General features: G+C 39.1%; 1 protein-coding gene across 7 annotated transcripts in view; it reads left to right on the top strand.

The window, feature by feature from the left end:
* The window catches only part of CADPS2 (Ca++-dependent secretion activator 2), a 613,140-nt gene that overhangs the window by 237,392 nt on the left and 360,956 nt on the right, over positions 1 to 14,792 (top strand). For all 7 annotated transcript variants that reach the window (XM_006859326.1, XM_006859330.1, XM_006859327.1 and 4 more), the window contains exons 5-6: positions 6,642 to 6,878; positions 12,940 to 13,061. In XM_006859326.1, coding sequence (XP_006859388.1) covers positions 6,642 to 6,878; positions 12,940 to 13,061 — 359 coding nt within the window. The remainder of the gene's footprint in view (positions 1 to 6,641; positions 6,879 to 12,939; positions 13,062 to 14,792) is intronic.

The raw sequence follows: 14,792 nt of genomic DNA, 5'->3' as shown, positions 1-14,792 counted from the left end.
TTTCAAGGAATTTTAAATATGATGATACCCATACAAACACTTTCTGTATCAAAATAACTGGTTTTATGAACTAGAGAGGGTTCTCCCTTATTGACTTTAACAAATTAATGATTTGTGTGTGTGTGTGTGATTTGGCAAATTAAGTGTATATTTATGAATTTATATAGTATAAACTATAAGAATACAAATGCAGTGTTTATCTAAATATTTATTGGTTCAGAAACAGGGGGAACCTGTAACTTGAGTAACAGGATGACATTGAAATGTGAGAACCAGACTCAAGTATCTGAGGACGAAGCTCCAGATGAGTAAAGACCTGCTAGTGTTAATGTCTATTGGGTTATTTCTGACTCATAGCAACCCTTTATAGGGTTCCTAGGAATGGCTGGTGTGTTTGAACTGCCAGCCATATGCTTAGCAGTCCACTACTTATCCTACAGCACCACACCGGAACTTCAAATAAAGAAGTTGTTGTTAAGTTGAGTTGGTTCTAACTCATAGCTACCCTGTGTAGGGTTTCCAAGGAGCGGCTGGTGAGATTGAACCACTGACCTTGTGATTCAAACTGATTTTGCAGCCCACTGCTTTATCCCACAGCGCCATAGGATGGTGTCATTTAAGAGTTGTTTTTAGGTGCCTTTGAGTCAGTACCAACTTAGTAGTGACCCCATGAACAACAGAGTCAAACATTGCCTGGTCCTATACCATCCTAACAATTGTTGTTATGTTTTTCCCCACTGTTAATGCCACTCTGTTACAATGTCAAACAATCTCAAGATAAATGGAGAAAAGGATTCAAGTTGTCAAAGACTTCATTTTGCTCGGACCAACCAACAGCACTTATGGAAGCAGCAGTCAAGAAATCAAATGACATATTGCATTGGGCAGATCTGCTGCACAAGACTTGTTTAAAGTGTTCAAGAGCAAAGATGGCCAGTTTGAGGACTAAAGTGCACCTGACCCAAGCCATGCTATTTTCAATGACCTCATATGCATGTGTTGGACAGTGAATAAAGAAGACCATAGAATTATTGATGCATTTGAGTTATATTTTTGGAGGAGAATATTAAAAGTACCATGAACTACCAAAAGAACAAACAAATCTGTGTTAGACTTCTCTGTGTTCTCAGGTTCATGTCTGAGGAGGACAATGCCTGTTCATTACATGACAATGCCATGTGAGAGGTGGGGGTCAGTGGTGGTCTCTGGGGGAGACACAGCGGGTCTCTGCCTTGAGAGGGCCCTGATGGTTTCTTCAGGAGTGGTCATAAATTTTTTCAAAAAGTGGAGAAGAAAGTGAAGCCTAAGAGGTAGGACAGAAGAAAAATAAGATACTCTGATTCAGTAAAAGTATTGAAATATGAGATAGAGCAGGTCTAATTTCTACTTCTAGTTTGCCAAGTGTAAGCTATTTTAATAATCTACAAGCATAATTAACCAATGTTCCTGCAGTATGAACCCACTGCCATTGAGTCAGTATGGAACATAGTGACCCTACAGAACAAAATGAAAGTGTAGAATATCCATGCCTGTCATTTTTATGGATTATCCCACCTTTATTTAGAGACCATCTAAAGAACAGATTTGAAACATTAGACACTAATGACTGAGGACTAGCTCAGCTGTGGGATGACATCAAGAACATTAACCATGAAGAAGTAAAAGGTCATTAAAAAAACAGGAAAGAAAATACAACAATTGGTGTTCTAAGAGACTGAAACTTCTCCAGCGTAGCGATAATAAAGCAATTAGAAGAAATGAGGAAGTCAAAGAGCTGAACAGAAAATCTCAAAGGGCAGCTGGCGATAACAGGGTCAAGTAATCTAAATGAAATGTGTAAAGACATAGACTTAGAAAACCAGAAGGGAAGACCACACTCAGCATTTCTCAAAGTGAAAGAACTGAAGAAAAAATTCAAGTCTCAACTTGAAATGTGAAGTAGTCTATGGGGAAAACATTGAATGATGCACAAAGCATCCAAAGAAGATGGAAAGTATACACATTCACTGTATCAAAAAGAAAGGGTCAATACTCAATCATTTCAAATGGTAGAATACAATCAAGAACCAGTGGTACTGAAGGAAGAAGTCCAAGCCGCACTGAAAAACAAGGCTCCAGGAATTGGCAGAATACAAATTGAAATTTTTCAACAAACTGATGCAGCACTGGAGACAGTCATTGATCTAAGCCAAGAAATTTGGAAGACAACTATGTGGCCAATTGATTGGGCCCATTCCAAAGTGAGGTGACCCAATGGAATCTGGAAATCATCGAACAGCATCATTAATATCACATGCAAATTAAATTTTGTGGGAGATAATTTTTAAATGACTGTATCCGTGCATCAACAGGGAACTACAAGAAACTCAAGCTGTATTCAGAAGAGGACTTGGGACTAGAGATATCACTGCTGACATCAGATGGATGTTGGCTGAAATCAGAGAATACCAGAAAGATTTTATTTTAGTTGTTCTTTATTAATTACGCAAAGGCTTTTGACTGTGTGTATCATGATAAACTATGGATAGAATTGGAAGGAACGGGTATGCCAGAACACTTGATTGTGCTTACGTGGAACCTACACATAGACCAGAAGCCTTTCATTTGAGTAGAACAAGGGGTTATGGGATAGTTTAGAATTATAACAAGAGTGTGGTTAATGTTTTGACTCACCATTGTGTGTATGTGTGTTTGTGTGTATGTACACACACATAGATATATAAGAGGTTTGTTATAGCAAGCACTGGACTGCTAACCAAGAGGCTGGCAATTTAGATCCACCAGCCACTCCTCAGAAACCCTATACAGGGTCACTGTGAGTCCAAACTGACTCAGCAGCACTGAACAACAACAGCATCTATATCTATATCTATATCTGTATCTATATCGATATGGATATGGATATAAATACAGATAAAACCAAGTATTCTCTTCTATGTTGTTGCTGTTAAGTGCCGTCTAGTCAGGGCTCCCAAGGAACAGCTGGTGGGTTTAAATCAGCAACCTTGCAGTTAGTAGTCCAGTGCTTATCCTACAGCAGCACACCAGGACAAAACATAAATTATAGTTGTTGATTATGGTGAGTCCACGTGTATCAGTGTAGAACTGTACTCCATAGGATTTTTGGTGACTGATTTTCTGGCACTAGGTCACTACGTCTTTCTTCTGAGTTGCCTCTGAATGGACTTGAACCCCAAAACTTTTGGTTAGCAGCCAAGAACATTAATCATTTGCATCATCCCAAATTGTACGTTTTCTCAAAAATGAAAAGCTACCTATCAGGAATGCTGACTCACACTATACTGAGGTGTTAAAAGAAGTTGGAATCTTCTTAGGGAAAGTTAATAATTAATGTAGATACTGTACTGAGTATTACTGTTGTTGTAAATATAATAATTTTAATATTAATTATATGTAAATTATATTTAGAGAACAATACGAAGGTTATCTTAGAGGAGACTAAATGCAGATGGCTTGGGACTCTGGGACCCATGTATGAAGTGGAACCAAATGTTCCTTTCCACTCCATGAATAAATTGGTGCAAACAAATCACAGAATACGTACAGGTGGACCAAGCATGCTGGAGTTACCAGTTGTGTGAGAGATACAGATTTCTGTGGCTCTATTTTGAATGACCCAAAGGGAAGCCAGAGGAAAGGCCGTGATTTTCTAGAGCTTTCGGTTGTTATTTGGAAGATGTTGCTTTAGACTTTCATCACAAATCATTTTGTGCATTCATTGCCCTTTTGACATTGTAAAACTATATGCCCTTTCTTTAACAGAAAAAAGCTAAGTGCCAGGTTGGCAAAGATTAAAGGAAAGAAAGCAAAATGTGAGCTTCAAGTACTCAGATTTGCTGTTAGTGGGATACAAATTGGTATAATCTTCTTTCAGGGTACTTTGGCAGTATCATTCATTATTACTCTAGATATCAATATTTGGAATATTTTAATTGACTAGAAGGAACAGATACCTCTTTGCAGAGATATAAGGGTAGAATCGCAATATTCATATCATTTAGGAAGCAAATAGAATCTGCCAGATGCATATTGTTGATCTGTTTACTTACAGCTTTTAACATAAATTGACCTTTAGTTTTAAAGTTAAATTCTTGAAAGCCTTTTGTAAAAAGCTGAATTTATTGCTATAAGGGAACTTGACCTATTTATGTAAAATGAAAGATGCACTAATTTTAATAACATGACTGTACTGCCTTGGAAACCCTATTGAGGGTCACTGTGAGTCGGAACCGACTCAACGGCATATATCACTACCACCACCCTTGTTACAGCGTGATGCTGTAAGACAAGCCCTCGACCACAAGGTCAGTATGAACTGTAAGGTTGATGGTTCAAACTCACCAGCAATTCTTCATAAACCCTACACAGGGAGGCTATGAGAACTGACCTGATGGTACTTAATAGCAACATTGTTACTCAATCATTTTAATGTTTATTTCTCAAAAGCACTCCCCACCCCCAATATTGCATTTTTGTAGTAAGGCAAAGTGGTGAATATTGGCACTGTAGGATAAGCACTGGACTGGGAACCACAGATCAAGGTTCAAATCCGCCAGCTGCTCCTCAGAAACCCTGTACAGGGTCACTATGAGTCACAACCAACTCGTTGGCCCTTAACAACAACAGCCATACAATAGTCCTGGTGGTGCAGAGGGTAAGCATTTGGTTGCTAACTGTACAGTCAACAGTTCAAACCTCCCAACAGCTCCACAGGAGAAAGATGAGGCTGTCTGATCCTGTTAAGATTTATAGTTGCAAAAATCTTAGGGAGCAGTTATTAGTCCCCCTGTATGGTCTCACTATGAGTCAAAATCGACTCAATAGGAGTAGATTTGAATTTTGTGTTGTTTACTAGGCAATGCAGTATCATTTGAACAGTTCTGTCATATGACAGTTACCAGCATTAAAAGTTTTTGTTGTTAAGTGCCATCGCTTCAATTTTGACCCATAGCAACCCTCTATAGGGTTTCTGAGGAGCGGCTAGTAGGTTTGAACTGCTGACATTGTGGTTGTTTTCTAATCCTTCAGTGTCACACCAACATCAAAAGTAGCATTAACTAACGAAGACTCACCCATACACCTGAGCATAAACATGCATATTTTCTGTTTATCCCTTAAGCAAATACCTTTTCAAAATAAAGTCAAGGGGAAAAATGCATATAGTGTTGGTCGTTCTGTACAACAGTGATCCTTGGTGAGCTATATAAGCAACCTTTACATGTGGTCAAAATGTTAAAGGCCTGGGGCTTTTAAAGCCTGGAGACTCAATTCTAGGGTGTGGTTGGTGTTGTTAAGTCAGTTCTGATGCCTAGCAACCCTGTATAGGGTTTTCGAGGTGTGACTGATGAGTTTGAACTGCCAGTCTTGCAGTTCAAACCGGCATTGTGGTACAGTGCTTACCTTACAGAGCCACACCAGGAAGATACATTATATTGCAAAATGCTATTGGAGGAAGGCTCATTAGCCACCTGTGAGATGCAGATGACACAACCCTGCTTTCTGAAAGTGAAGAGGACTTGAAGCACTTGCTGATGAAGATCAAGGAAAACAGCCTTCAGTATGGATGATAACTCAGGTAAAGAAAACAAAAACTCTCACAACTGGACAAAAACAGTACTATGATAAATGAAAAAAAGATTGGAGTTGTCAAGAATTTCATTTTAACTGCATTAACAATCAAAAGCTCATGGAAGTAGTGGTCTGGCAATCAAACGGCGTGCTTGCATTGGGCGAGTCTGCTGTTCAGGACATCTCTGAAGTGCTTAAAAGCAGGGCTGCCACTTTGAGGACTAAGATGTGCCTGAACCAAGCCATTGTATTTTCATTTGCCTCATACTCATGTAAAAGCAGAACAGTGAATAAGGAAGACCAGAGAAGAACTGAATGCATTTGAATTATAGTTTTGGTTAAGAATATTAAAAGTACCATGGACAACCAAAAGAGCAATGAAATTTATCTTGGAAGAAACATAGCAAGAATGTTCCTTAGAAGCGAGGGTGATGAGACTTGGGCATGTTATCAGGAGGGACCAGTACCTGGAAAGGGACATCATAGATATGAAACATAAAGCTGAGGGTCATTGAAAACCATGAAGACCCAAGGAGATCGATTGACGCAGTAGCTGCAACAATTGACTAAAAAATAACAACAATTGTGATAATTAGCATATGACTGGGCGTGTTTATTCCATTTGTGCATAGGGTCAGTACAAATTGGAGCCAACTCTAAGGCACCTAGCAACAACAACATATTGCAGCCACTGTGTGAATCTATCTCCGTAAAGGTCTTCCTCCTTTTCATTGACCCTCTACTAAACCAAGCATGATGTCCTTGTACAGGGTCTGGTCCCTCCTAGTACATGTTCTAAGTGCCTGCAACAGTGCACTTAAATGTAACAGTGATCATGAGGGTGGTGTAGGACCAAAGGCAGTGTTTTGTTCTGTTGTAAGTAAGGTTGCTATGTGTCACAAGAGACCTTATGACACCTCACAACCTCTTGAGATTCAGACTGTTACAATTTCTAAGACACTCAAGTATCTATGTCTTTCATCATCTTTCCTGATCAGGTGAAATATGACTTGTATCAGTAACATTGTTATTTTTTAATATTATTTTTTAAGGAAAGAAAGTTCCCCAAGTTTATAGCAAAAGAAATGGAGTATATGTACATAGAAGAGTTGCGGTCTTCAGTAAATTTACTCATGGCCAATTTGGAAAGTCTTCCAGTCTCAAAAGGTGGTCCAGAATTTAAACTGCAAAAATTAAAGCGTTCACAGAATTCTGCATTTTTGGACCTCGGGGATGAGAATGAGATCCAGCTGTCAAAGTCCGACGTGGTTCTGTCCTTCACCTTGGAGGTAAGTAGCTCAGCCCAGCTCACCTCTGACAGTGTAAACGAGGCTGCTAAACCATTGCTGCTGACCTTCGTGGTAACTTTAGAATTTAAAGCAGTGTAATAGATTTTGAAGTGGTGAAATTATTCTTCATTTGCTAGATAATCAGGCTTGTATATGCAAATTAATGCAAATTGCCCTTTAAGTGTAATCACTGTTATTAGGATTAAATAATAAAATAATAAAAGTTTCAGCAAATTTTCTTTATGCCAAGTAGGTTAATGTACTTTCTTTGCTAAAGAAATGATTGATATACATTTGGAGTGAAAACAGAGTTTAGACATAGCATTGAATTCTTTATCATTTGGAACGTTGTTTTTAATCTCTTTCATTGAAGGGATTATCTTGCTAGAATCAGATCAAATAAACCAATTATAATGAACAATAATAAATAATAGTCCTGGGGCGGCACTGTCAGATACGGACTCTATTGCAAGGTTGGTTTAAACCACACGATTGGTTCAGTCACTCCTCAGGAACCCTATGCAGGGTCGTTGTTGTACTTGACAACAAGTGGCTATTGTAAATGACGGATGGTGGAGGTTCTGCATACTGGACACACCACATGGTTCCTCCTCCTCAGTGGAAGTGGCCTGTGGAAGACAGCGTTGGGAGCAAGCTCCCGGAAGTTAAGGTGCTCAAGGGGGAGGTGGCGGAGTCCTTGGTGGCAGCTCAAGGACTGGAGCCCTGAACTCTGCATTTACATTTACATCAGTGTTGACATCCTCAAGGGATTCAAATAGTGTTCCTTTTCAATACTCTTTGACTTTGGAGAATAGAAGGAACTCTGTAAGGACAAAATCAGAACTGATGGGGTAAGTTTTCCCAATGAAATTCTTGTAGGACGGCCCTTGCTACTCGCAAAACAATTCCTCTGTGCATCTTTCCTGGCCTTTTTCTCACCAGTGCATTGTTTAATTTTCTTAAGATTTCTTTATAAGAAGCCTGTGGGATTGTCCTGTGTCCTTAAAGAAAATCTGTCAAAAGTTCCCCTTGGGATCCCAGAAAGCTGACCGCTCTGCCTCAAATCTAACTGGCCTAGAAGATTCCCTTGGAATCTCTTTTGATTGAACCTTTTTTTCTTTGTTTTTTTAAGTCACCTTAATGGCAGTGTAGGATAAGCACTGAACTGCTAACTGCAAGTTTAGCAGTTCAAATGTACCAACTACTCCTCAGAAACCCTATACAGGGTCACTGTGAGTTGGAACAGACTCAGTGACACTTCACAACAGACTAACAAGAGTCAGATAAGTGTATTATTGAGAGAACTTGTCTGCAGCTACGCACTGATCACAGAGACGTATTTATATGCGTTCTGTTTGGGATAAATCCATGCAAGAGTGAACGGAATACCTAGTAGCGTTACTTTTCCCCTCTGCTTTGTTCTCTGCTGGTTCACAGCACTGCTGTTTGAGTTTTTTAAATGACGAAGAAAATATGTACAATCTTAGGAGATACAATTTTTAACTTCTTTGTAAGCTACTTTTGATTTGCTTAGTTCATGGTAATGAAAACAAATCTCAGGGTTTTTGTTTTGTTTTTATTTCCCTTATTAAACTCTAAGGTGAATTCACGTGAGCTGCCTGTCACTTTCTTAACTTCCAGTCTAAGGATATCTTTGTAGGTTAGTAGATTAAATTTAGCGTCAGAGTAGAAATATGAGGCCTTCTTCTTCTGATTTATGAGGCAGTTCTCTGATTGCCTAATAACTTTGTCAAATGGGCTTTGCTACTGGATTTCTCCTCAGTCTCTTCAGTCTCGTTTGAAAAAACATAGCTTCTTACTGTAGAATTTCTTCATTGTTCCAGCCTCAGGTCTCTTACTGACTGAAATGTAAAATGCCAACTCTTTTATTTATGCTATTAAAATTATATCTTTTGTAGACAACAAAATCAATTATTTAATTTAAGTACACATTTTTTTCTAACAATAATTTAGCATTTAAATTCTTTAATGGTCAAAAAATCATTTTTATAGAGCAGATTATTTTTCTAATGTCTAAATCTGCCATTATTTCTACATTTACAAATGTACAACTGAAAACAATTCAAAATATTTTCTCTTTTCTACACGTGTAACACTCTTAAACAATTCTAAGTAATTAGCTTCTTATGAATTCTGGTTTTTTAAAACAAATTTAGACTGATTAGTTGGTATTTAAGTGATACTATGAATTATAATTCTGTACTTTATTAGAAGAATGTTTAAAAGAAGCTGTTCAACTAGCAATAAAACTGTGTTCAGAGGGGAATCTGAGATAAAACTTCATTTTGCATGTTCTGGAAGCTTGCATATTTAAGATATTGTTTTAAGTAATGTCGAGGAAGATGTGGAGAGACTGGGACCTCCTACATTGCTGGTGGGACTGTAAAATTTTTCAACCACTGTGGAAAACAGTATGGCGCTTCCTCAGAAAGTTGGAAATAGAAATACCATATGATCCAGCAATCCCTCTACTGGGTGTATATCCACAAGAAATATGAGCCAAGGAACAAGTATATATATGCACACCGATGTTCATCACAGCACTGTATTAGCAAGAAGATGGCAACAGTCTTAAGTGCCCATCGGTGGAAGAATGGATAAATAAACTTTAGTACATTTACACAATGGAATGCTATACAATATTGAAGAATAATAATTAATCTGTGAAACATCTTATAACATGGATGTACTGGAAGGACGACATTATGCTGAGTGAAATTAGCCAGTCACAAAAGGGCAAATGTTGCATGAAAACACTTGTAAAATCTCAAGAAAAGGTTTCATACTGAAAGAAACATTCTTTGATGGTTAGCAGGAGTGGGAGGGAAGAAAGTAATTCAGTGGTTAAAGAGTATATGCCTGTTAACTTGACTGAAGGGAAGGGCAGAAGAGGAAGGTTAGCAAAAGACTGATGAAGCCAGGTGAAGATACAGGGAGCTAAGTAGGGATATATGCACAACCTTGGAACGACTGTGTTCTGCAGGTAGATACATAGACAGAGATGCAGATTGAATGGATATTTATAGATCCCACAAATATATAAGAGTTTGTAGGAGGATATTTTTACATGAGTATTTACCTTTCCTGCAAACACAACTATGAATGTGGTGGAACATCCAGCAGGCAAAATTATGAAAACTTTGTAGATATTATCAAACAGCATTTAAAAATGAGTTTCTGGGCCTTGGGGCTCTGGACCATAGTCTCAGGGGACACTGTGGTCATTTGGCATAACATAGTCTACAAATACAGTGTTCTACAATGTATTTTCACTGGTGAGCAGCTTCTGGGATCTTTAAAGTTCATGAGCAGCCGTCTAAGGTACAGCTTTTTGTTTTTCTTTGTGCAAAAGAAAGAAGAGTGATGAGAATTGAAGAGGCTTGGAATCAATTAGTCCAACAGATGGAGTATGTGAACATCAGTCTCCATGATTCTGAGACAAGAAGAACTAGATGGTACCCAGCGGTCACTAGCAACTGTTCTGAAAGGGATCACATTAGAAGGTCTTGGATAGACTTGGAGAAAATGTAGAACAAAACTCAAAATTATTTTTTAAAAGAAGAAGAAGAAGAAGACAAGCCTTACTGGTCAAAAAGAGATTGGAGGAACTTGAGACCAAAGGCCCCCCCATCACGGCACATCCCCGCCACCACCACCACCCTCCATTACTATGCATATATTAGGCAGATCTTTTTCTCCTAATAATCTGGAACCCACAAAATTTTAAGTAGGAATCTCTTGGGTGATGCTTACCTACTGACTGAAAGTTTGGGAATTCACCCTGCGATGAGAGGTCTGGCGTTCTATTTCCATCATGATTATAATCAGGGAAACCGCACGATGCAGCTCTACTCTGTAACACGCGCTGGGTCACCGTGGTGGTGATGTGCCGTGGGGTCAGTTCTGACTCATAGCCACCCTGTACAGGGTTTCTGAGGCTATAAATCTTCACGGGAGCAGAAAGTTTCATCTTTCTCCCGTGGAACAGCTGGTAGTTTCGAACTACTGACCTTGTGGTTCGCAGTCCGATTCGTAACAACTACGCTACCAGAGCTATCACCATGAGTTGCAGTCATCTCTAAGGCATCAGGTTTGAGTTTAGGGGTTTTATTTATCCAACAGCAAAATGAAACCATGTTAAATTCAGGCTACACAAGGCTTTTCCATCCAATAGCTGAGAATATAGACCAGTAGTCCTAGGGTTTTGCAGTCATGTTGCTGTTAAATGCTGTTGAGTCCGTTCTGATTCATAATGACCCTGTATAGGGTTTGTCAGGAGTGTCTGGTGGGTTTAAATGACCAACCTTGTAGTTTGCAGTTCAGTGCTTATCTGTAGTGCCACAGCAGTCATGTTGTTGTTAAGTGCCATTGACTCTTTTCCACCTCATATCGACCCTGCACAGGGTTTCCGAGGAGCAGCTGGTGAGTTTCATAGGGCTGTGATACCAGCCTGACTAGCCAGAGTAATTTGCATTGTGCTGGCTCTGTATAATAAGCACTGGGCTGGGAACCACAAGGTAAGTGGTCAACAGTTCAAATCCACAAGCCGCTTTGTGGGAGAAAGATGAGGCTTTCTGCTCTCATAAAGATTTACAGCCTTGAAAACTCTGTACAGGGTCACTATGAGTTGGAATCAACTCTACAGCACACTTACACCATCACTGCTAATACCACCATGTCGAGTTACTGAGAACCCCTTGCTCTTTTCACCACATCTTCTCCCCTTACCAAGCTCTGCATTTATCACAGCTCTTGTCCGTCCAGGTTCCATTGAGTTGATTCCAGTTCATGCTGCTGAAATGAAAACTGGATCTTTTAATAGTTATATTTTGTTTGAGGCCTTATGCCTCAGGATTCTCATCATGACTTCCCGAAAACAACGATGACTTGAGAATGTGTTAAATGATCAGTAAGGAATACTGATGATGTTTTGGTGGAAGTTTTGCTTTCACAAATACAACATGAGTTTAATAATAAAACTAGTGTGCATATATAAAAAGAGTCATTATGTCCAATTACTTTGATAATTTTGAGACATTCACATTGTAAGTTTTACTTGAAAACATATTCCAGCAAACAGTATTATTTTGTGAGAATGTTTAATGCGAATGATAGGGCTCCATGCAATGTTATGACTGGAAACGTCTTATACAAACATGAAAATCCTGCTTTAAAAAAACATGTGATTTATGTGAGACCAAATGGTCATGTTACTTTAAAAGAAATATAAGACTATAAGGGGCTAGGGAAACTTGATTAACGAAAACAGAACAACCAGAACAGAAATAATCAGAATGTCCATGTGTTGTGAAGACTAACCAATATCACTGAATAACTTGTGTAGAAAATACTGAATGACCTTCTTAGCTGTTGTGTAAATCCTCACTGAAAACATAATAAAGTATTATTTTTAAATATCTATCTACCTACCTACTGATCTATCTGTTCTAGCTATAGTTCCCTTTCCCTTAGGAGTTAGAGATAAGTGTTGCTGTTAGTGACCCTGTACAGGATTTTCTAGGAGCTGCTGGTGGTTTTGAACTGCTGACCTTGTGGTTATCCTACAACATCACACCAGGAGTCCTAAATAGTAATAGTCATGTAAAATAAATGACCAGAAAAAATTTCTGACAATATGATCTACTGATATCAGTGAATTGGTATGATGGTAATTCTGTTTCTTACAGTCACAGAGTTTTCATTTATGATTCTACTTTATGTCATGCAAAATTACAGTAATTTGTTAAGGGTCTGAATTTGAATTTCTCTTAATTCACTAACGCTTATATTTCAGACTTTAGTCTTACCTTCATTTAACAGTTGGCCAGGGATATTTCTTCAATATGTTATTGAGGTTTCATTTGAGATGGTCTTCCTCAAAATGTTTTATGTAGCCCACCTTCAATGAATGGAGATGGGCTATAAAGAAGATGAAAGGAAATGACTGGTGTCATCAGATAACTCTGTCGTTGGTCTCCGCAGTTTATATTACACTATATCTTGCTAAATGTTCCCAACTCAAAATTGTTTTTATCTTTAGATTGTCATAATGGAAGTGCAAAACTTGAAGTCCGTTGCTCCCAATCGAATTGTTTACTGTACAATGGAAGTAGAAGGAGGAGAGAAACTGCAAACCGACCAGGCAGAAGCCTCTCGACCACAGTAAGCCATATGAAAAAAGTGTTGGGTATCCCCTCCCTCACCAAAAGAAATGTGCTTTATTTGTAGAATTATATAGTATTACACTCTGAAATTGATGTTTGGCTAGATTTGTTTCAACTGTGTCAGAATCACTATGTGCCTTTGTGGATAACGGTGTTATAATTACAGCCATAGCAGAATTCCTGTGTAGTACAAAAAGAAAGTCCAGCATGCAAACGTGAAGCTAATTACTGGGCAATAAGTATAAATCCTTTCAAAGGAAATCATGTTTTATTGTTGCCAAGCATTATTTGCAAGGTAGTACATGATCCCATCTCAGCTACTTGATGTGTAACTTGATCGCTTTTCCATCTCCATGTGTATGAGCATACTCTTACACATGTGATGCACCCAAATAAATGATGTGCATGTGCAGATAACATGCAGAGTACACAGAGGAAACTGACATGGGAGGTGGTTGTCTGGTCTGCAAAAACCATGGAGCACGTGCATTATTTGTGTAAAAATGGAGTGGCTCTGTGATGATGTAGGGGTGGACACCCCCAATCAGTGTCGTGATCTAAGAGAGTACAGTGAGTAGGCTCTTGTTAGCGAGCTAGATAACAAAGAGTGACCGCCATGCAGTAATAACAAAAGATGAAGCTGTTCTTTGTTGTCCTTAGTAGGTTTCAAATTCTACGAGTGAGTTAAATTACATTTGGAAGATTGGTTGGTTGGTTATGTGCCTGCGCCGTAGAGTCAGTTCTGACTCATAGCGATCCTGTACAGAATTCCCGAGGCTGTAAATCTTTACAGGAGCAGAAAGCCTCATCTTTCTCTCACAGAACAGCTGGTAGTTTTGAACTGCTGACTTTAAGGTTAGCGGCTCAACTCATAACCACTATACTACCAGAGCTCACTACATTTGGAAGATAGTCTCTCTAATAGGTTCAGATTTAGGAAACATAACTTCTGGGAGAAATAACCAGGCTGGCATGAGGAAATATGAGGAAACTTGCCTGACTTTCATGTAGACACTGCCTTTAGAAAACAATTCCTGCCTCCCTTCCATTTAAACTTCCATTAGACTTTGTCCAGGATGTCTTAGCTTTTTTGCTGTGTCCCAGTGCCAAGTTCATTTAGGACATCTCTCTTGAGAGCCTAGCAGGCACTGGAAATAGAGATGCACAAGGTCTTGCCATATTCTTTAGGGCAAGCACAGTGTAGGTGGATGTGCCAAGGGGACACAAAGGAGAGGTGTACACAGAGTATACCTCTAATCTCATTATCTAGGGCCTCTTCCTGTCTTTCTTTCCTCTTGTCCACTACTACTTGGCTACCCTTGGCATGATGCAGTTCCTTCAAACATATCAACTTAATCTTATCATTGTGTTTCCTTCGTTGTAGCTGGACACTTGGCACTTAAGTACCCTTGCCTAGGCCTTTCCCTTTAACTTGTTGTTAAGTGCCATCTAGTCAGTTTGACTCAGGAGTCCTTTTGTGGTGTTGTAAAATAATGCACTGTACCGCAAGGCTGGTCTGAACTGCAAGGCCAGTAGTTCAAACTCACCAGCTGCTCTGTGGAAACCCTATAGAGGGTCACTATGAGTCGGAACCGGCTAGACAGCACTTAACAGCAACAATCTGTCATTTCAACTCAGAGCCACTGTATATAGGTTTCTGAGGAACGACTGGTGGGTTTGAACTGCCACCTTGTGGTTCAAACTGACCTTGCAGTCCTTTTTCTTATCC

This window comes from Chrysochloris asiatica, unplaced genomic scaffold (assembly GCF_000296735.1).
Source record: "Chrysochloris asiatica unplaced genomic scaffold, ChrAsi1.0 scaffold00032, whole genome shotgun sequence".
Taxonomy (NCBI): Eukaryota; Metazoa; Chordata; class Mammalia; order Afrosoricida; family Chrysochloridae; genus Chrysochloris; species Chrysochloris asiatica.
This window is presented reverse-complemented; position numbering and strand designations above follow the sequence as displayed.